The following is a 20,915-nucleotide window of genomic DNA, read 5'->3' on the forward strand; positions in this document are numbered from 1 at the left end:
ATACTAATAATCCACGTTAGTTTGAGAAGTCTCCTTTATAATTTGGATTAGACCCCTTCTGCTTCTCTGCCTGTCCCTGTGCCTGCTATTTTTTCTTTTTTAGCAGATGGGGAAATTAGGGCATAAAGGTAGAGATCATCTGAATTTGGTGTATTGCTTACTGCAGTAGTCCATTTTCTTCTGTGAGAATTGTAAACTACCATACTTTCCAGGTATGTGCCGAAATCTCCCTTGCTGCGAGTCTTGCTAATAAAGGAAATTCTTAGTCATTTTATGTATTTAGGACACCTACAGCTGGCTCAAAGTTCTACTTTTGAATTTGTAGAGAAGAAAGAGGTACAGTAATTTTGCTAGAGGATTTTTTTCTGCTAAAGGAGCTGCCCAGTTTTTCCTTCATCTTTTTTGCTCCCTTAATACCTCCTTCCTATTCCATGTTGGCCATTGAGCATTAGTTCTAGATCATTGTTTCTTAACTCGGGGTGATTTTTAGGCCCCAGGAGACATTTGGCAATATTTGGAGACATTTTTGCTTATCACAACCACAGGGAGTGCTACTGGCATCTAGTGGGTAGAGGTTAGGGATGCTGCTAACCATCCTACCATGCATAGGATGGTCCCCCTCAGTCAAGAATTCTGTGGCCCAGGGACCAGCCCAGTCATGCAGTGGTTAAGTGCGCACGTTCCACTTCTCGGCGGCCCAGGGTTCACCGGTTCGGATCCTGGGTGCAGACATGGCACCGCTTGGCACACTGTGTTGTGGTAGGCATCCCACATATAAAGTAGAGGAAGATAGGCACAAATGTTAGCTCAGGGCCAGGCTTCCTCAGCAAAAGGAGGAGGACTGGCAGTAGTTAGTTCAGGGCTAATCTTCCTCAAGAAAAAGAAAAAAAAAAAAGAATTATGTGGCCCCAAATGTCCACAGTGCTGAGGTTAAGATACCCTGCTCTAGATGATTCTGTTTACTTTTGGTTTTGAACTGTAAAGAGAGCTTCAGTTCCTGTTTGTTGAAAGACGGTAACGGTGTCTTAGACTGTGGGCTTTAGAGTTGTACAGACCTGATGTTCACATCCTGTCTCAGGCCTTACTAGTTATGAGTACCTACATTCAGGAGTGTGGGGCAAAAGAATAGGTCTGATAACACATTTAGGGTGCTGAGTAAGCATTATTTGTATCCTCCCTTCCCACCTGAGCTCCTTATACCGGTGACTCAGTTTATGTTGCTCACTCCTCTGAGGCTTTAGGCAAGTTTTTATACCTTTTGGTTTTCAATTTTTCCATCTGTAAAATGAGGATAGTGATATATATATATATATCTATCACAGATTTTAAGGGACTATTTCACAAGAAAATGCAAATAGAGCACATACTCCTGTGACTGGAATGTAATAAGTACCTAGTAAATATTTGCTTTTATTTGTTATTAGTAATAACTTTATATTCAGATTGTAATCATTTGCACTTGTTATCAGAAGTGATGTATAAAACTAGGCAACATGGTCCATCAATCGATGAATTGATAAACAAAGTGTGTTCTCTCCATACAACGGAATATGATTTGGCCATAAAAAGGTGTGAAGTACTGATACATGCTACAGCATGGGTGAATCTTGAAAACATTATGCTAGGTGAAAGAAGCCAGTCACAAAAGACCACGTATTATATGATTCCATTTATGTGAAACATCCAGAATAGGTAAATCTATAGAGACAGTAAGTAGACCAGTGGCTGCTTAGGGCTGAGGGGGCTAGGAGGGGTCGGGGGATAATAGCTAAAGGGATTTGTTTTTGTCGCGATAAAACTGTTCTGAAAGTGACTGTGGTGATGGTTGCATAACTATGAATATACTAAAACTATTGAATTGCACAGTTTAAATGGATGAATTGGATGGTATATGAATTATATATCAGTAAAGATGACGTATATAAAGTAGGCAAGATGAGCTCTCTGTCCTTTCTCTGCTGCTGAATATTTTATTCCTTAATCTCCATCTTGCTCTTCATCTGTTGATTTCCATGGAATCTGACTTACAGAATGCATTCCAGTGGAGATAACAGTGATATTACTGGTTATTACTCATCACTGATTCAGTGTGGTGATAGCTGTCTATATATACAGTTAAGATTTTGCCAAATTGGAAAAATATTTCTCATTCTGGCCTGTATATCCTGTGTAACACCAAACAGCTATAACAGACTTGAGCGTGTTCTACTTTTCTCATGCATGGACATTTGTATGTTGAATTGGCCATCACGTTTGTAACTGAGTTCCAGTATGTTTTATTTTTATAAATGGATAGCAAATTAGAAAACTAATTTTCCTTATTGAACATTCATTAGCTAACTATAGTCAGTGGCCTACAGTTAGAAACCCATTAAGCAAACAGGGACATGATAGTTCATTAGACCATTCATAATAAAAACACACCAGAATTCAAACAGCTATTGTGAGAAATACTTAAATGAAAGGTATACTTGCAAGAAAATTCTATTTTGCCTATATCTTTTGATTGCAGCTGTCAGAATAATCCATTCAACCAGGCTTAAGGGAATTTATGGCTCACATTACTAAAAAGTCTATGTGTAAGGGATGTCTTCAAAAATGACAAGGTGCAGTTTCAAATAATCACTTCATGATCCTGGTTCCCTTCACAGGCTATGCTCTTTTCTTTTAGTTGCCTTCTTAGACAGACTCTCCCTTTATGGTTATAGTATGGCTCCGGCAGCTCCAGGCCTTACATCTTGTCAGCATTAGGACTAGCAGATACAGAGAAATTTTCTCTCTCAACAATAGAATACTCATGCTACCCTGGGTTGGGTCATGTGCTTGTTCTAGAACTAAGCTCTGTGACCAGCAGAATAGGACATGCTGATTGACTTTGGCTAGTTGAGCTCAAACTCTAAACCTGAGAGTGGGATCAGTATTACCCAAAGCCATATGAGAGTTTGGGATGAGGTGGTTCACAGAAGAATTTGGGGTTGGTTTTTTTTTGTTGTTGTTAACCAGGAGGTTGCATCAGATGCTGGATGGCAAGATAGTTTATTTCCACTGTAATGTCTAGCATATATACTAGAGTTTTATCCTTGATAATAATAGCTAAAAAATTTGTTGAGTACTTATTTTGTATATACTAGGTAGAATGAGTGAAAACTTTGGGCAAAAAATAGGATGATGATAACTTTTGGGCCTGAGTTCTAAAAGTTTTGTTTCTAAGGAACGTTATTATAAAACTTTCTAAGGTTTTTGAAATTTGGTATGATCTTTTTTCTAATTTTGGGATCCTGCTGTCTTTAAGTATTGTGTGTGGACTTCCTCAGTTCTTTGGACTTAGTACTTTGCTCTCTTTTGTCTTTCTAAGACCTGTTGTTACTATATAACATCATTTTACTTTTTTAACTTAAGCTTTCTAACTCAATACACACAAATCTAAAATCTTAGGTTTCCAGTTCTGTAAAACAAGTTAGTATCCCAGTTAAATGCTGTTAACTTCAAAAATACAGATACAAATAGTTTGACCAGGACGGCTGTTCTCTGGCGTGTTCGTCATCGTGTCACGCAGCGCCGTCAGGTTGTGCTTTTGGAGAGTGGCAGTGGAAGATCACATTGCTTTCTGCGTTTACAGTCACCAGTGGCTCTTTGCTCTTGGGAAACAAAAGGCAAATCATTTCTTTGCTAGAGTGGTTTTGTGGCACATATAAAATATGTGCTGCCTAGTATGCTATAATTGTAATTAAGGTCAGTTTGTAATGTTGGGTTGGGTTTAGACAGGTTGGGAGAGTTTTAAATATTTTGAAGTAGTGGTGTGGATAAACTAGTTCAAATTATCAGACTTACAAATGAATGATCATTTTTTGTTTTTTTACTATTTGTTCTATTAAAATTGAGAATCTCGGGATGGCCCACTGATGTAGCTGTTAAGTTCACACATTCTGCTTTGGTGGCCTGGGGTTCATTGGTTTGGATCCTGGGCATGGAGCTATGCACCACTTATCAAGCCATGCTGGGGCAGATGTCCCACATATAAAATAGAGGAAGATGGGCACAGCTCAGGGCTAATCTTCCTCAGCAAAAAGAGGAGGATTGGTGGCGAATGTTAGTTCAGGGCTAATCTTCCTCAAAAAAAGAAAAAAATGAGGGGGCCCGGCCTGGTGGCACAGTGGTTAAGTTTGCACGTTCCACTTTGGTGGCCCAGGGTTTGCCAGTTGAGATCCTGGGTGGGGAAATATGCACGCTTGTCAAACCATGCTGTGGCAGGTGGCCCATATATAAAGCAGAGGAAGATGGGCAGGGATGTTAGCTCAGGGCCAGTCTTCCTCAGCAAAAAACAAAAGAGGAGGATTGGTGGCAGATGTTAGCTCAGGGCTAATCTTCCTCAAAAAAAAAGAAAATGAGAACCTCTTATTTTTATAGAAAAAAGTATAATTAAAAAAAATAAAAAGAAAACCATTGATTGTAGAATAATGACAGTTACACTCTTTCTCATTTTTTCCAACAGTGATCCTGGTGGAGGGATCGAAATGTCTGAGTTCATTCGAGAGGCAACACCCCCAGTTGGTTGCAGTTCAAGAAATTCTTACGCTGGCCTGGATCCAAGCAACCAGGTAGGGAACCCATGCGATTTTATTTTACTTTTTTCCTTTCTCCTGATGGTGGTCTCCTGTATTCTCTTGTCTGTATTAGTTGATGTTTGGGTTTACCTTGCTGATTAATAATTTTTTTATTGTTTATTTAAATATTTTATTAATATTCTTATTTTTAACTGAATTTTCACATCAGTTAGGTAGACTTTTGCTGGGTGTGCACCACATGCTTATTGCCTGGGGATAGTTTTGATCAAGACAGTTGTGGTGAATGCCTTTAGGAAATGGAGCTTCTGCCCTGCACCATCTGTTGACCTTCGCATTCTCTGCCTTGGAGAGGGGTAGATGTCTGTGGGTAGCCCTAGTTTTAAAAGATGGCAAAAAAAAAGAAGTAACTTCCTCAAAAATCTCAGTGTTCAAGATGTTAGTGGTAGAGGTGGAAGTAGAAGACAGGTCTCCTTTTGCCAATTTTAATGTCTTTCTGCTGTGTAACTTTTACTTTTAACTTAAAATAACAACTCTGAAAGTATTATCTCAAAACTTGGCCGAAGCCTGCTGTGCTCCCATTCTGTCTAATCTCAGCTGCGCCTTCGCTGCCGCGTTTCCTCTTCATGCTAAAGGTCTTCACACTAACCAAAGTCCCACTTACTCCTGCGTGCCATCTCAGCAAATGACTCCTGTAGCTAGAGTAAAATTATATAAGCATAAAAGAGTAAATTTAGCGAGAAACTTCAGAGATCTTCTCATAGTAGAACTGTTGATAACTCTGGGTTTTTGTGGTCATTATGTTAGCCCTTTCATTATATATCCCTGTGCCTCGAGATTTTCAAAGACCTTGTGGTACGGCCCCTTTCTCTTGCAGGTGGAGCACTTATTTATGTTATTTATTTAGCACTTAGTTTTTGGTGTATGATGATGTGTGGCAGTTTATAAGGCTCTACAGAGTAATTTTCCTCTTTTCTCCACTACTATACTACGTTGTGCATGGTTGACTTTCAGTTAATGATTGCTAATTATCTTTTCTATATAGATAATAAAGCTTTAGAGGTAGAATCAGACCTGGCACATTTAACAAATGGATAATTAGCAGACCTAATTCTCTGGACCCTGTGCCACAGTATCCTACCATTGCACGTTGTTAGTCCTATACTATCTAAGAATGCTGTTACAAAAAACACCATATTCTATGAATCAAAATCTTGAGTAAGGTCTTGTTTCCTGATATATTTTGATAGAAGACTTGCTCCTATTTGAATTGCATTTCATGATTTAAACTTTAATTGGATGTGTTTTTGGTAACAATTTTAGTTTTGATTGAATATAGTATAGAACAAACAGGTCCTTAAATTTGTCTTCTTCCCATGACAAGCAGATAGAGTGGGAAATGTTGGAGTTAAAAGAAAAAAAGGAAAGAACCTTGTGGAGAAGGGCTGCGACATTTTAATCAGGTCGATACTTTTTAAGTTTCAGTTTTTACAGTGCCAGTTTGAAGAGAAGTTTTACTATCCTTGATGCTGTTTTTGTTGGTCTTGTGCTTTTTCAGTCTTTTTTTTGTATAATGAAATGACTTAGTCCTTAAATATGGCTGCATATTATGTATTCTTAATTGACCCTGGCCTTTCTTCTTAGTGACAAATGTCGGCAGTGTTAGATGACCCCCAGGAGTAGCCTACGTTTTTCCACAGTCTTTTGGAGAGCTGAAACTTTTCATGTTTTCAGTAGGACAGGTGAAAGGGACGGCAGTGGCCATCCACCTTTGGTCACTCTCCGCTTGACTTCATGTCTATTGGAACTTGCCCTGCTTGTCTTAGGGATGGAGTCCCATCCTCAATCTGTTTGGAGCATGTCTGCATGTAAATGCACAGCATACCTAATTTGGTTTTCCTTACAAGATTAACTCTTGAATAAAAATGGGCAAATATTGGAGGCGGTTATGCTACTTGGATTTTGGTGTTTGTTTTCTCCTGTTTATGACAAAAGAAATGGTTGACGTAATTATTGTTACACTTTAGGGAAATTGAAGTGAAAGAAGTAGAGTTAGGCTTTTTGTAAATTGGTAGAGATATTACCAATATAGACAGACCATGTTTCTTGTGCATATTTTATTAGATAGCACTCACTACACAGGATGGTAGTTGTGTATGTAAATGTCTGCTGTACTAGGTAGTGAGCTCCTTGAACGTAGTGGCTCTGTCTTAGTCATTGTCGTTCTTTCCTTCTTGCCACCTTTACCCTTCTTCCATCTTCTATTCTCCATTTCCCTTCCCTTTCTTTTTCCCCCCCTTTTTTTAGTGTCCCTTGCCTCCCTCTCTTTCTTCTTGTTGCTTGTCTTACTTCAAATATTTTAGTGCCTGATTGTATTCAAGGCAATTTATTTGTCTGGGGTGGAGAGAGGATCTCACCCTCAAAGCATTTGTAATTTCATAGTAGATGTGCTATAAGTAACCAAAGTTATAAATCAGATATATATTACCAAGGAAATATAAGATACAGTGTAATAATAGCCACAGAAATGGTACAGAAAAAGGGCTAATGATTTCGGAGGAGAAAATAATTGTTTCCACATAGAGGGGGGCTGGGCTTCGTGGAGGAGGTGGCCTTGGTTGATTGTTCTTTGACTGGAAGAAATTTTTTTTCTCTGACATCCATAATCCTTCCTGGAGCCTTCCTATGGCATTTATCAAAGAGAAGAAACACCTGGGCCATTTTGGTTTATGCAAACTAGTTAAGTAAAAAACTTCACTTCTAAGTGCATGAAGATACCACTTTTTTCATAATTTTTTTCCTTTTCTAACTGCGTTCACTTTTAGAAAATTAGCAAGTGAGGGAAAGAAGAAAATAGAAATCGTAGTCATAGTCAAAACCCTTTTTTAACAAAGTGGGTTATAGTGTGCATGCTGGTTAGAACTTGGTTCTCTTTACTGAATGTATCTGGAACGTTAATGTCATTGAGTGTTTTTCTAGAGTGACATTTTGGGGAATGTGTTGCATTCTTTTATTTGGATGTAGTGTAGTTTGTATTCTCAATCCCCTGTAGTTTCACATGTAAATAGTCACAACCCTTTTATATTTGGGGGGATAAACTTTAATAATACAGAAAAGCACAAAGAATAAAATATAACCACTCACTGTATCCATTAAGAATGCTTTTGTCAGCAAATAATGGGACTCAACTAATTAAGTTGACTTAAAGAAATAAGAGTTTGTTTATCACCTAATTCTGGAGGTAGTTGTGTGGCATTTGTTTAGTAGCTCGATAAGGTTAGGGCTCTGGGTTGGCAATTCCATAGTTTTTGGCTTTCCCTCAGGATTGCAGAGTGAACACAGCAGCTTCAGTCATGATCATGCTGAAAAGTACGAAGCAGGCAACAGTGTGGGGCAGAGAAGTTGTCCTTGGTCGTCTTCTCCTCAGACATGAAAGAATCTTTCCCTGAACGCTCCAGCAACCTCGCCCGTGCATTCGTTGACAGAACTAAGGCATGCACCTCGAGCAGAGACTAGGCCCACTTGTCACAGATTGAAAGACATATGTGTATGCCCCACATCTTAGCAGAATGGGAAGCTTGTTAAGGAAAGAAAAAGGGAACACTCTGAGGTTGTGAGCAAATGACTACCGTAATCAAAGTTTTTTGTTTTGTTTTTAATTTCAAATTCCCAGAAGGATGTGCATACAGTGATTTTTTTTTTTGTTTGCTTACTTATTTTTAAATTTCTGTCCAGGAGGTTATATATTTATTATTCTAGTTGCAAAATTACATATGTTAGTTCTATAACTTGTATGGCAGCTATGGTAAGAGTGAAACACTCTTTTGCAGTAAAATGCTTTTTGACCTCTTTAGTTCTGTCTAGTTGCAGTGCCTCTTATGGCTAATTGAAAGCAGAAATTAGGAAAAATCAAGAGAATCAAGCTTAATAAACAGTTCAAAACATATTGCAAAGTTCATTTTTTTATTGGCTACATCAAGAGTTTTTGAGTAGTTTTAACCTGTTTGTGTATGCTTATTTTTACTTACTTTTTCACTTCCATATAACTTTTATACAGCATACTGTACACATCTTAAGTGTACAGCTTGGTAGGTTTTTGCATATTTATGTGCCCATTTAATTGTCATCCAGATCAAGAAAGTCCCTCATACCCCTTCAAAGTCCATATTAACCTGTATTTTGAGCAAATTTCTTAAACTCCTGTTCAATTGACCTAGTGAAGGAAAGATTTCGTAAAATACAAGTTTATATGAATGTTCCTAATTTTATTCTAAGGTGTTAAATTTACTTGACTATTTTCTTTTTGAATCCCTTGAAAACAGGTTATGGAAAGAGTTACTTATTGACTTAAACTTGTTGATTTAGTAACTGTCATGTTGTTATATGTGATTTCCTTAATATCTTCGTGGAATTTGTATTTGTTTATATGATTTTTATGGTAGTGTAATAAATAATGGCTGTGAAATTTTAAAGAAATATTATACCATCTTGATTATAAGCACTAGAAGCTCAGTAGATTTTAGTTTTCTGTTTATAGTTTGTGCTAAAAGTACATTTTTTATTGATGCCTTTGTTCTTTTTAAATATGTTATAGTGATCGACAAAGAAGTACTTACTTTTTGTCTGGAACTCAGGGAAAGTCCATATTGATATGCTAACAATTTGATAGTAAGATTTAGGTTACTCTTCATAGCATATGTTAATGTTTTGTCCTCCAAAGCTTCCCTTTATATGGTCTGATAAGTCTAAATTTATTTCAGGTAGACTCAATACCTAGTTTTGCTTTTTTCATAACATTAACCTGTCGTGATGTAATATAAAAAGTGATAATAATTGTATGACATGGATTGCTTGAGGTTGGAAACATCTTGCCCTGGGAGCTCCATCAATCCTGAGTGTGAAGAGGCATTTAGGATCCCAGCACATCTGTAATAGAAATGCAGCATGTGCCACAGCAAACAGGTTGTCTGATTCTGATGTATCATGCCCAGCGGGTATCTTTTAATGCTGATAAAAGTGACTGATAACATGTTTTGATAATGTGATAATTTTGTTTGGTACTCTTGCTTGTCTGTATTGATGGTGACGTAGCTACCATCTTAATTAGTTTTGTTTACTTCCTGTCGTGTTTTAGATTGGATCTGGTTCATCTCGTCTTGGAACAGCAGCAACTATTAAAGGTAGACATGATCTAACATCAAAGTTGCCTCTTACTTTCCATTTCATTTTTAGTTGTAATAAAGATAACTAAGTATTGAATATTCACATGTAATGAAAAATTGTTGTTGAAATTATTTTGTAGATAAAATTGTGTATCTTATGTTAAAGGTTATTTGATTTAAATTGTGTTCCCCCTTCATCATCCAAATTTCACAAAAGTATTTGACTATTTGCATTACATTGCATGAAGTATAAATTTTGATCTATAAGAAACTTTCTTGTCTTGAGGGAAAATATTTTCATGAGTTTTGGTGAGATTCATGGAAAGCTGAGTAATTTAATGTGAAACCTTTAAATTGGGCACAAATAAGACACTAAAAATGTAAAGTATTTTTCTATACATCTTATATTTGCCTTTTAGTCTACACGTCTATTTTGGATAAATTCATATTATTTTTACCCTATAATTTTTTAGCTTAAAATTTTCCCTGGGAAGGAAATTTCTGTTATTTCAAGTTATTACATAATTCTCATTTCTTTTTAAAAACTCCTTCTTTTAAAGAAATAGTTTTATTAGCTAACAATGTGAAGCTTTCCATATTATTTGGTTTGTAGTGCTGTGAGGATAATTACGTTGTCTGATAGTCTTATGACATTTCCTAATAGTTCAATGCATCTTCCATTGTTGTAACCCTTGACAGACAAAAACTACTTTAGTAGGTACAGCATACAGTATAGTATATAGTAAACTAGTATAGTTGATATCTACTATACTACTTGATGTCCTTCCTTGTTATGCCACACTGTACAGCCTTTACTTTTAATATAACATCTTCACATTTCTCTTACCTTTGTAGGAGATACAGACACTGCTAAGACTTCTGACGATATCAGTTTAAGTCTGGGCCAGAGCTCTAGTCTTTGTAAGGAAGGAAGTGAAGAACAAGGTAAGAACATTATATTTCTTTTTTTTTCCCCTCCCCAAGGCCCCAGTACATAGTTGTATACTCTAGTTGTAAGTCCTTCTGGTTCTTCTATGTGGGATGCCACCACAGCATGGCTTGATGAACAGCGTGTAGGTCCGCGCCCAGGATCTGAACTGGCAAACCCCAGGCCACTGAAGTGGAGCGTGTGAGCTTAACCACTGTGCAACTGGGCCAACCCCATGAACTTTATATTCCACAGTGATGTTATGTATTGTGGTGACCAGAGTGAGTTTATAGAATATGCCCACTCACGTTTTGGCACAATAACTTATTATGGTATTTTTGAGAAACATTAAAATTATTTACTAGGATAGCAGTAATACAGTGTTATAAGTACTTTTAGCTTTCTGGAATTCAGTTATACATGTTCTGCCAACTAAATAGAGAGGGAAAAATTTTATGAGCAGATGTCCTAGACTGAGTAAGAGATGGAAAATAAGAATCTACACCTGCTTTAGTTGGTCAGTGTCTTACCCAGCTTAGTGATAACCTACTATGTGAAACAGTTATTTTCCATTCACTATGACCTCTAAATGCCAACTGCTTTGTATCTTGCCTAACGATATGTTTTAACAGAGAAATGATTTACTGAGAAACTGTATGTCTGCCTCCAATGTGGCGACTCCTATAGCAGATTTAAATAGAAATTTTGGTGTTAAGTGATTTTTTCCCCTCCTTATTCAACTCCATTATAAATGTTGGATTTTATGGACTTCTTTTTAAGAACTGCCACATTTCTTATTTGATTTTTAATTTTCAAATACGAAAGGATGGCTATGTCTCCCCATTTTCAAGTGGAGATTATCTCAGGTTATATAATCAATGAGACAGAAACCTGTCTCCCTGTTTCCAGCCTGTGGTTGTGGTTGTGGGTGATGTTTGATAGGCAGGCAGGCTGATAAATTTCCTCTACTTAATTATGAAACTTATTTATGAAGTTACAAATAGATCACAAGTTACGACATTTTCCCATTAATTTAATATTTTACCCAGGTCCAATTCTTGGAAGCATGTTTTTTTACTGGTACTTGGAATTTTAAGTTTATCACAACTTTGTTTTTTTGGAATTGTAGTACCCCATCATTGCTTATTTGCTTTTGTGGACTTCTCCTAGTAATCTACCCCTCCTCCTCTAAAAAAATACTTCTGAACATACTGTATGATCTGGAAACTATTTTCTTATAAAAGTAAATGTGAATTGATTGGTTTGAAAATTACAATATCACTTTCTATAAAATGTAATCATCAGAATGTCTCAAAAACTAAGTAATGATCTTAGAGGGGCTAGTGCTACTGCATTTATCTCTTTATTTTATATCTGGAAAGTACCATGCACAAGCAAGAATTTTGTAGTCTGGCCAGTTGAGAATTATATACACACAAACCTATCCTTGAAGATACATAATGACATAGATAATGGTGTCTGACATTCACTGAGTGCATACTACTATCTAGGTTAGAGGTTAGCAGATTTTTTCTATAAAAGATCAGGTAGCTTTGTAGGCCATATGATCTCTCTTGCAATTACTCAACTCTGCCATGTAGAGCGAAAGGGGCCATAAACAGCACATACATGAGTGGGCATGGTTGTGTTACACTAAGATTTGTTTCCAAAAACAGACAGAGGGCCTGTTTGGCTCCATGGGCTTTAGTTTGTCAATGCCTGATTCAGGTTGGTCTTCTTTTAAGCACTTTATATGCGTTCATCCAGTTAATCTTCACTGTAAGCATTTGAAGTTAATACCATTATTATTCTCATTTACAGATGAGCATATCATGGCTTAGAGAGAAGTAATAAGAAACTTGCCCAAAGTCACACAGCTACAAAGTGGCTGTCTATAATTGAGATCTAGTTTTGAATCATGCGTTGTTTTTTGTTTTGTTTTGAGGAAGATTAGCCCTGAGCTAACTACTGCGAATCCTCCTCTTTTTGCTGAGGAAGACTGGCCCTGAGCTAACATCCATGCCCATTTTCCTCTACTTTATATGTTGGATGCCTACCACAGCATGGATTTTGCCAAGCGGTGCCATGTCCGCACCCGGGATCTGAACCAGCGAACCTCGGGCTGCCAAAGCGGAACGTGCAAACTTCAGTGCTGCACCACCGGTCCAGTCCCTGAATAATGCTTTTAATCACTATACTGTAGTACTTTCATAGAGTTTTATAACTTGTTTTTATCACGTAACATTTTTTCATGGAGTTAACATTTAACAAATATTATCTAATACTTATTACATGCTGAGCATCATTCTTAGTACTGGAGATAAATCAGTGAACAAACAGACAAAAATGTCTGCTCATGTGACTTCCATACTGTTAGTATGAGATCATCCTAGTATAAATCGAATATGCAGCATATGTAGTAACAGAGACAGAGGGTAGGGAGTGGTGGGGGCAGGGAGAATTGTAAGTTTAAATAGCGTGGTCGAGGCTTTCTCATGGGGAGCAAAGACCTGAGGAGCTGCAGGAGTGAGCTGTCAGGATGTTTAGGGGAGGGGCTCGCTCCATGCTGAGATGAGAGTGTGGGCAAATGTCCTAAAGTAGGAACGTGCTTGTCAGGTTTGAGAAGTAGTGTGGCTGGTGTGGGGTAAGTGAGGGGACACATTATATAGTCTTGCAAGCCATTTTAAAGACTTTGGTTTTAATGCCCAGTGAGATGAGGAACTGCTAAAGGGTTTTGAGCAGAGGAGTGTCCTGATTTGTGTTACATTTTAACAGAATCACTGGCTCCTATGTTGAGAATATATTAAAAGGGGCAAAGTCTGAAGCAGGGAGCTCAGTTAGCAGATTATTGCAATAATCCAGGGCACAGATCAGGGTAATGAGAAGTAGTCTGACTGAGTATGTAGAAGGTATTAATGAGAGGATGTGTTGATGCTGATGGATTTGGAGATATCACGGGAGAGAGACAGTAGTCATGGATGACTGTAAGGTTTTTGGGTTAAGCAGTGGGAGGGATGGAGTCCCCATTAGCTGAAAGGGGGTTGACTGAGAAGGAGCAGATTTAGGGGTGGGGAGAACATGGGGGAGGGTGAGAGGGATTTGTTTTGGACATAGCAGGTTTGAGATGCTGTTGTTAGACCTCTAAGTGGCAATGATTAGGTAATTATATAAGTCTGGATTTCAAGTAAGAGGTCTGGGTTGAGATTTGAAACTTAGGAATTATCAGAGTGTAAACACCAACTGTGGTGTTGGATTATCATGAAGTTCATAAACTCACAGGGCAAACCTGCATGGTTAGCTGACCTGGAGTTTAGATCCAAATTGGTGTTGGTCTTGGCTACGGTTTGGCACCACCTAGTGGCACTTGTTCATTCCAGCTTACATATTAGTTGGGGCTCTTCTAAATTCTCTGTCTGGTTTGGATTTACAGGACAGTGACCTTTAGTTAGTTGGTTAGCAGTTGATTAGTTGGCATGCGTTTTATCAACAGGATTCAGGATGATTGGGAGGAAACTGAGGATGTGGAGAAGTGTCTTCTGCTTTTTCCCTTCAGAGAAGGGATTGTCTAGTTTCCCTTTCCAGCCTCACTCATGTCTTATCTACTCGAGATCAGAACTCCAGCCCATCCCCGTGTGAGTACAGGGGCTGGGTAGAAGATGAAGGAACAGTTACAGATATTTCTGAATTTTAATTGTCATGGGGCCAGAAAACTGGATGAGATCTATGAGAGAGTGTAGATAGAAAAATGAGAAGTTCCAAGGATTGAGCTCTGAGCCACTCTGGTTTAATAAATCCAGGAGAGTAAGTAGGAACAACTGGTGAGATAGAGTGTCGGATCGCAGTGTTTCCAGGGGAGTGGAGTGATCAGCTTTGTTAAACGTTGCTTATAAGGTCAAGTGATAGGAGACTGAGACTGTGACCATTGGATGTAAGTGTGGAGGTCGTTGGTGACCTTGATAAGCACAGTGTTTATGGAGTGGTTTTGGGATACATGTAAGAGAGAATTAGAGGAGAAAGAATTGAAAACAATGAGTATATACTACTCTTTTGGTGAATTTATGTAAAGGGGATCAGAGACGTAAGGTGATAGATAGCAGGGGAAGTGTGGATAAATGAGAGATTTGGATTTTGTAAGAATACGTAAGAGTGAAAACAGCATGTTTTTATACTTGATGGAGATTATTCAAAAGAGAGAAGGAGAATATGATTGTTTATAAGAGTAATGCATGTTAATTTTAGAAAATGTAGTTAAGTATGAAGAAGAAAATAATTCACACTTTTGCCACTGACGTAACTGTTAATATTTTTTTCGTATATCACTTTTTTTTCTTATTTTTTTGTTGTGGTATAATTCACATACCATAAAATTCATCCTTCTAAAGTATACGGTTCAGTGGTTTTTAGTATATTCACAAGATTGTAGACCTATCACCACTATTCAATTCCAGAACGTTTTCATCACCCTAAAAAGAAACCCATACCCATTACACTCCCCATTTCTTCCTGCAATTAGCCCCTGGCAACCACTAATCTATTTTCTGTCTCTATGAATTTGCCTATTCTGGACGTTTCATATAGATAGAATTATGTGGCTTTTTGTGTCTGAGTTTGTTCACTTAGAATGTTGTAACATGTATCAGGACTTTAAATATGGTGTGTTGCTTTTAACATTCCTACAAACACACGCACATATACCCTTTAGTATTCTTTTTAATTCTTACAGATTAGAATCATACTTGTTATACAGTGCTGTCTTTTTCATTTGGGTATTTTCTCATATTATTGCATAATCTTTTAAAACATTTTTAGTTCCTGCATGGTGTCATTCATAGAAAGTATAATTTATTCAACCTCTTTTTTTAATGGACATTATTATATTTTTTATGTTTTAAGAAGTTTTATAACAACCTGAGATGAACAACTTCTTGCTAAGATCTTATATACATATCTGATTTTACCCTTTAGCAGCAACTTCTAGAAATAGATTACTGATGATGAGTGAATACACTGTTTGAAGGCTTTCGGCCGTATCACCAGATTGCTTTAGTTTTGCCAGTTTGCCATACCAAGAGCAGTATGTGAGCATGCCTTTCTTATCCTAACACTGCTAGTGGTAAGCACTGAAAAAAGTGTAATTATGTGAAAAATAGTATTTCTCTGTGTTGGTTTGAGCCTGTCTTTGACTATATTGCTACCAGTAAGAAAAATGTCTGAGAAAGTGTATTTACTTGAAAATTTCCTGAAACCAGCTAAAGTTCTTCCTGACAAAATTAAACTTTTTTAATAGTATATTTATTTAGCAACATTGAAAAAAGTGCGTATATTAAAGTTTGACTGTCTTTTAAAATGAAAAACTTAAATTTCTGTTCTGTTAATGTCTTAGAAGGGAGTTGGTTTTGACCATTAGCGTTTTTTAAAGTCTTTTGTTGTATATTAGAATTAGTGATTTTCAGCTACTTGTTTCAGTTAAGTTTTTGCTCTGTAAAATTCATAACCTTGAAATATGAATATTGCACCATTGCATAATTATTAGAGTTTTTAGAAATAACTTTATAATTTAATACTACAAAAAAGTAAATATAGTGCTAACTTTTAAATTTTAGTATTTAGAGAATATAAGAACCCAAGTGCAGTGGCAGCTGTTTTGAACAAATGATAAAGAACATGGATTTTACTCATCTTGAAGACTTTAAAACATCAGATAAAGCCTAATAGGTCATTTATAAATCACAATTTGTAAGGTATTCTAGAGGCTGTCACTAAGTTTTTAATTCCTTAGACCTAACTAGATTTAGATTTTTTTTAAAGTACATAAACATTTCCAGTAGTTCATTCTTATTTTATATTAATCTTAGGGGAAAATGTATTCTTTTATTGTTAAGACTTTACTGGGAAGAGTCTGGCTTATTACAGAATCTTTTTTTTTTGTTGTTAAGGTTATGAAAGTTAGCATCCTTGTGAAATTACAGTTGTACATCATTATTAGTCATGTTGTAGGTACACCACTTCACCCCTAGTGCCCTCCCCCCACCCCCCCTTTCCTCTGGCACCCACCGATCAGTTCTCTTTGTCCATATGTTAACTACCACCTATGAGTGGAGTCATACAGAGTTCGTCTTTCTCTGTCTGGCTTATTTCACTCAGCATAATACCCTCAAGGTCTATCCATGTTGTTGTGAATGGGACGACTTTGTCCTTTTTTATGGCTGAGTAGTATCCTTTTTTTTTTTTTGCACAGTTATGACAATAAGACAATAATTTTTCTTTTTATTGAACTAACAGCAGAGTCAGTCATTCTTCTTGTCTGTCAAAGAGTATTAAAAAATCAGCTATCGCACAGTTTGGTTGTCATGCTTTATTTCAAGATAAATTACAATGTAGGTAGGTAGGTAGATGGATTTAGTTATATCTACATACATAGTGTATGTGGTAACTCCAGTCACCAATCACTGCCCTAAATGGAGGGTTAAAGGAGTGGTCTTTACAGGGAGAGGGGGATATGTATTTTTTTCATGAGGCATTTTATAATTGTTGCATCAATGGTGAAAGAGAAAATACAATATTTTACCCTGTAATTATTGTTTTAATCTTTTCAACCATTATGAACAGCAAGATATTTTAAGCATTATATCATATCTTGTTTAGGCATTGGTCAGCCTTTCAGGTGTTTTTCTGTTTCTGATTACTCTAGGTTATTGTTAATTTGTAAAGTGATCATATCATTTTTTCAAAAAGATTTTTGTGTTGTTTTAGTGAGGTAAAGTACTGATCTCTACTGTTAATTGTGCCAGGCATTGTGTAAACAGCGTGTGTCATTATCTCAGTTGTTCCATGGTACATACTACTCAGGGAGACTGGTATCGTATTTACAGATGAGGAAGCAGAGGTTTAGAAAGGTAACCCAAGGTCATGCAGTAAGTTTGAGACAGAGCTCACATAAAAGTCTAGGTCCATTTTAAATATAATCCTTTGTTGCCTCTTATCTTATTGTTGCTAGTCTATAGAACTTTTTCTGAGACCAGTCGAAGATTTGAAAGTTCAGTTCATTCCATTAGTAGAATGCTTTCTTTGTGCAGCTGTGAAATAGAAACCAGCTCTTGCGAATGACTGGCTGACTGTTATTCAGTGAACTGCTTGAGAAATTGTTTATACTTGATTTACTGTATAACGCTGTGAATTCTTTCCATTGTTAAGTGGTAGAAAAGCAGATCATAGATTTGTGTTAACATTTCCAAATATGTGTTTGAAACAGATTTGGCAACTGATCGCAAGCTCTTCCGTCTGGTCTCCAATGATTCCTTCATCTCCATTCAGCCTTCCTTATCCTCTTGTGGACAGGACTTACCAAGGGACTTCAGTGACAAAGTGAGCCTGCCAGGTCATAGCCACCACCACCACGTCGAGCAGTCTCTGTCCAGTGCCTGTGACACAGAAGTAGCTTCTCTCGTCCCCTTACATTCACACTCTTACAGGAAAGATCACCGGCCGAGAGGCGTACCACGGACTTCTAGCTCTGCTGTGGCTTTTCCAGACACTTCATTGAATGACTTCCCTCTCTATCAGCAAAGACGTGGTTTAGATCCAGTTAGTGAGTTAGAATCTTCCAAGCCTCATTCTGGATCCAAAGAATCCTTGGTGGAAAATTCTTGTTTATCTGGGGAGTTTCAGCTTATTGGTGAGCTGAAAAACAGTAATTCTCAACCACCTACAAAAAGTGGAAAGAGCAAAGCTTTGAAAGCAGACAAAAGCATGGACAGCTTGAGGAGCCTGAGCACGCGGAGTAGTGGGTCAACAGAGAGCTACTGCAGTGGAACGGACCGTGACACTAACAGTACTGTCAGCAGCTATAAAAGTGAACAGACCAGCTCAACTCACATAGAGAGCATCTTGTCAGAGCATGAGGAGTCTCCTAAAGTAGGGAAGAAAAGTGGTAGGAAAAAAGAGTGCTGTGCTGACGCAGACGACAAGAGTAGCTGTGCCAGTGACAAAAGGACTAGTAGTGAAAAGACTGTTTTGGAAGTGTGTACAAATAGTGGGGTTCAAGAGGCCAAGGATTCTAATACTTCTGATAACATGCTCAATCAGAGAGGTCTCAGCACCTCTGCATCTGAAGAAGCCAATAAAAATCCCCATGCAAATGAGTTCACTTCACAGGGGGACAGACCACTTGGGAAAACTGCCGAAAACAAAGAGGAGCAGAGTGATAAGTCAGCTGTTTCCGTGGACTCAAAAGTTGGTAAAGACATTGGTGGAAAGCAAAAAGAAGGGGATGTACGACCTAAATCTTCTAGCTTAATCCACCGGACAGCCTCCGCCCATAAGTCAGGGAGGAGACGGACAGGAAAAAAACGGGCCAGCAGTTTTGATTCAAGTCGGCATAGGGACTACGTTTCCTTTCGAGGTGTTTCTGGTACCAAGCCACATAGTGCTATATTCTGTCATGATGAGGACTCTAGTGACCAGAGTGACTTGAGCAGAGCTTCAAGTGTCCAGTCTGCTCACCAGTTCAGCAGTGATAGCTCTTCTAGCACCACTTCTCATTCGTGTCAGTCTCCCGAGGGCAGATGCAGTGCTCTCAAGACCAAACACATCCCTAAAGAAAGGGGCACTGACTCGGAGCACGCACACAAAACCCACTTGGGTCCTGAAGGAACTGGCAAAAAGCGGACAGCACGTCGGACTTCCAGCACAAATAGTGCCAAGACTCGGGCCCGAGTGTTGAGCCTAGACAGTGGCACGGTAGCATGTTTGAATGACTCCAGTAGGCTAATGGCGCCCGAAAGTATAAAACCCTTAACCACTTCAAAATCAGATCTCGAGGCCAAAGAGGGAGAGGTGCTAGATGAGCTATCTTTATTGGGACGGGCTTCCCAGTTAGAGACAGTCACTCGATCTAGGAATAGCTTGCCAAGCCAGGTTGCATTTCCTGAAGGTGAAGAGCAAGATGCAGTCAGTGGAGGTAAGTAAATTACAGGAAGAAATTTCCCCAAGAGTCACAGCAATTTTTGGTTCTTTTGATCAGAGTAGTACTTATTAAAGTATACTTTGTGTTTATATCCCCCCTTCCACGATGTTATCAAAACAAACTTTCTTCCATGAGGAAGGACATGGTTATCTTAGGAAAGGTTTTGATATGAATACCAAGAAAATATTTTTTTCAGTTGTATTATTTGGATATGTCAATTTGTTCTTGATGGCATTCACCTTTTCTAAGCCAGTTGCCCCTTTAATGTTTTACCAGGAATAACAAAAATTGGTCCTCTTCCTTCTCTGTACAACAGTAGCAGCAACAGAATATAGAATTTTATTATGGCACCAAACCATTTTTCGTCATCTCTTATGCAGTGTGTGCCACTGAACTTTCAGAATTAGATCACTCAACCTGTTATATAAGATTTTTCCAAATATTACTTTAGCTCTGTGTACTTTGAGAACTTGTGGCTTTTGTCTGTGAACTTTTGTCTGTCTCTTTGGTTTTATTTCTTGCTTACTCAAGTTTCAGGCATTAACATTTTAATATTTTTCTTTAACTTCACACTTACAGTTTATTAAATTGACACTTGTAATTTATATTGCCACTTAATATGCCTTAATGTAAATATGATGCTCCCTATGATAACAGTGGTGGTGTTTTGGTTAAAGTAATAGCTTATTTATTTCAGGTTTATGGGAAATTGTGCAAAATTCAATGGGTGATTCTATATTGTCAGCGTGTTGTGGCCATTTTATTTCAGAGTTGTTTCTAGCGCTTTCCTCCTGCCCAGAATAGTTTGTTTATTCTGTTTACTACAGAATCTGATTCTTGAGCAGAATCAGATGAAGTCTGTTGTTGGCACTGTAGCTTTTTTACCCTCTAGCCCAGTCCCTTCATTCAAGCTTCTGTCTTTAAAGTTTCTAGTCTGTAGGTGTAGTAACGTTCAGTCTCTTATTGAAAGTTAAGCTGAGTATTTTGTGTATATAAACATTCTGAAACATAAGGGACGTGCTTTTTCTCTCAAAGAATTCTAGTTTCACCTAGAGTATTTTAAAAGTCCATATTGTGGTAAACATTCTCTTGTTTCTTTTGGAATAGTTTCTAACAAAGATTAATTTCTAATAATAATGCAAAAAAGCATCTTTAGTACCTAAGGAAGAATATAGTCTATCAAACTTCAATATTAAGAACTGATTCCACCTGAAGTGATTATAAACATTTGGTGACAATATAGTAATTAAAATTCCCTTGAGTCTGTGATGTGATTATCATTCTGTTTTTTGTAAAAG

General features: G+C 37.6%; 1 protein-coding gene across 6 annotated transcripts in view; it reads left to right on the plus strand.

Moving 5' to 3' along the window:
* The window catches only part of PCNX1 (pecanex 1), a 170,712-nt gene that overhangs the window by 37,779 nt on the left and 112,018 nt on the right, over positions 1-20,915 (plus strand). For all 6 annotated transcript variants that reach the window (XM_046647811.1, XM_046647814.1, XM_046647813.1 and 3 more), the window contains exons 3-6: positions 4,493-4,598; positions 9,697-9,742; positions 10,580-10,669; positions 17,905-19,611. In XM_046647811.1, coding sequence (XP_046503767.1) covers positions 4,493-4,598; positions 9,697-9,742; positions 10,580-10,669; positions 17,905-19,611 — 1,949 coding nt within the window. The remainder of the gene's footprint in view (positions 1-4,492; positions 4,599-9,696; positions 9,743-10,579; positions 10,670-17,904; positions 19,612-20,915) is intronic.

The sequence above is a fragment of the Equus quagga genome, chromosome 20, assembly GCF_021613505.1.
Source record: "Equus quagga isolate Etosha38 chromosome 20, UCLA_HA_Equagga_1.0, whole genome shotgun sequence".
Lineage (NCBI taxonomy): Eukaryota > Metazoa > Chordata > Mammalia > Perissodactyla > Equidae > Equus > Equus quagga.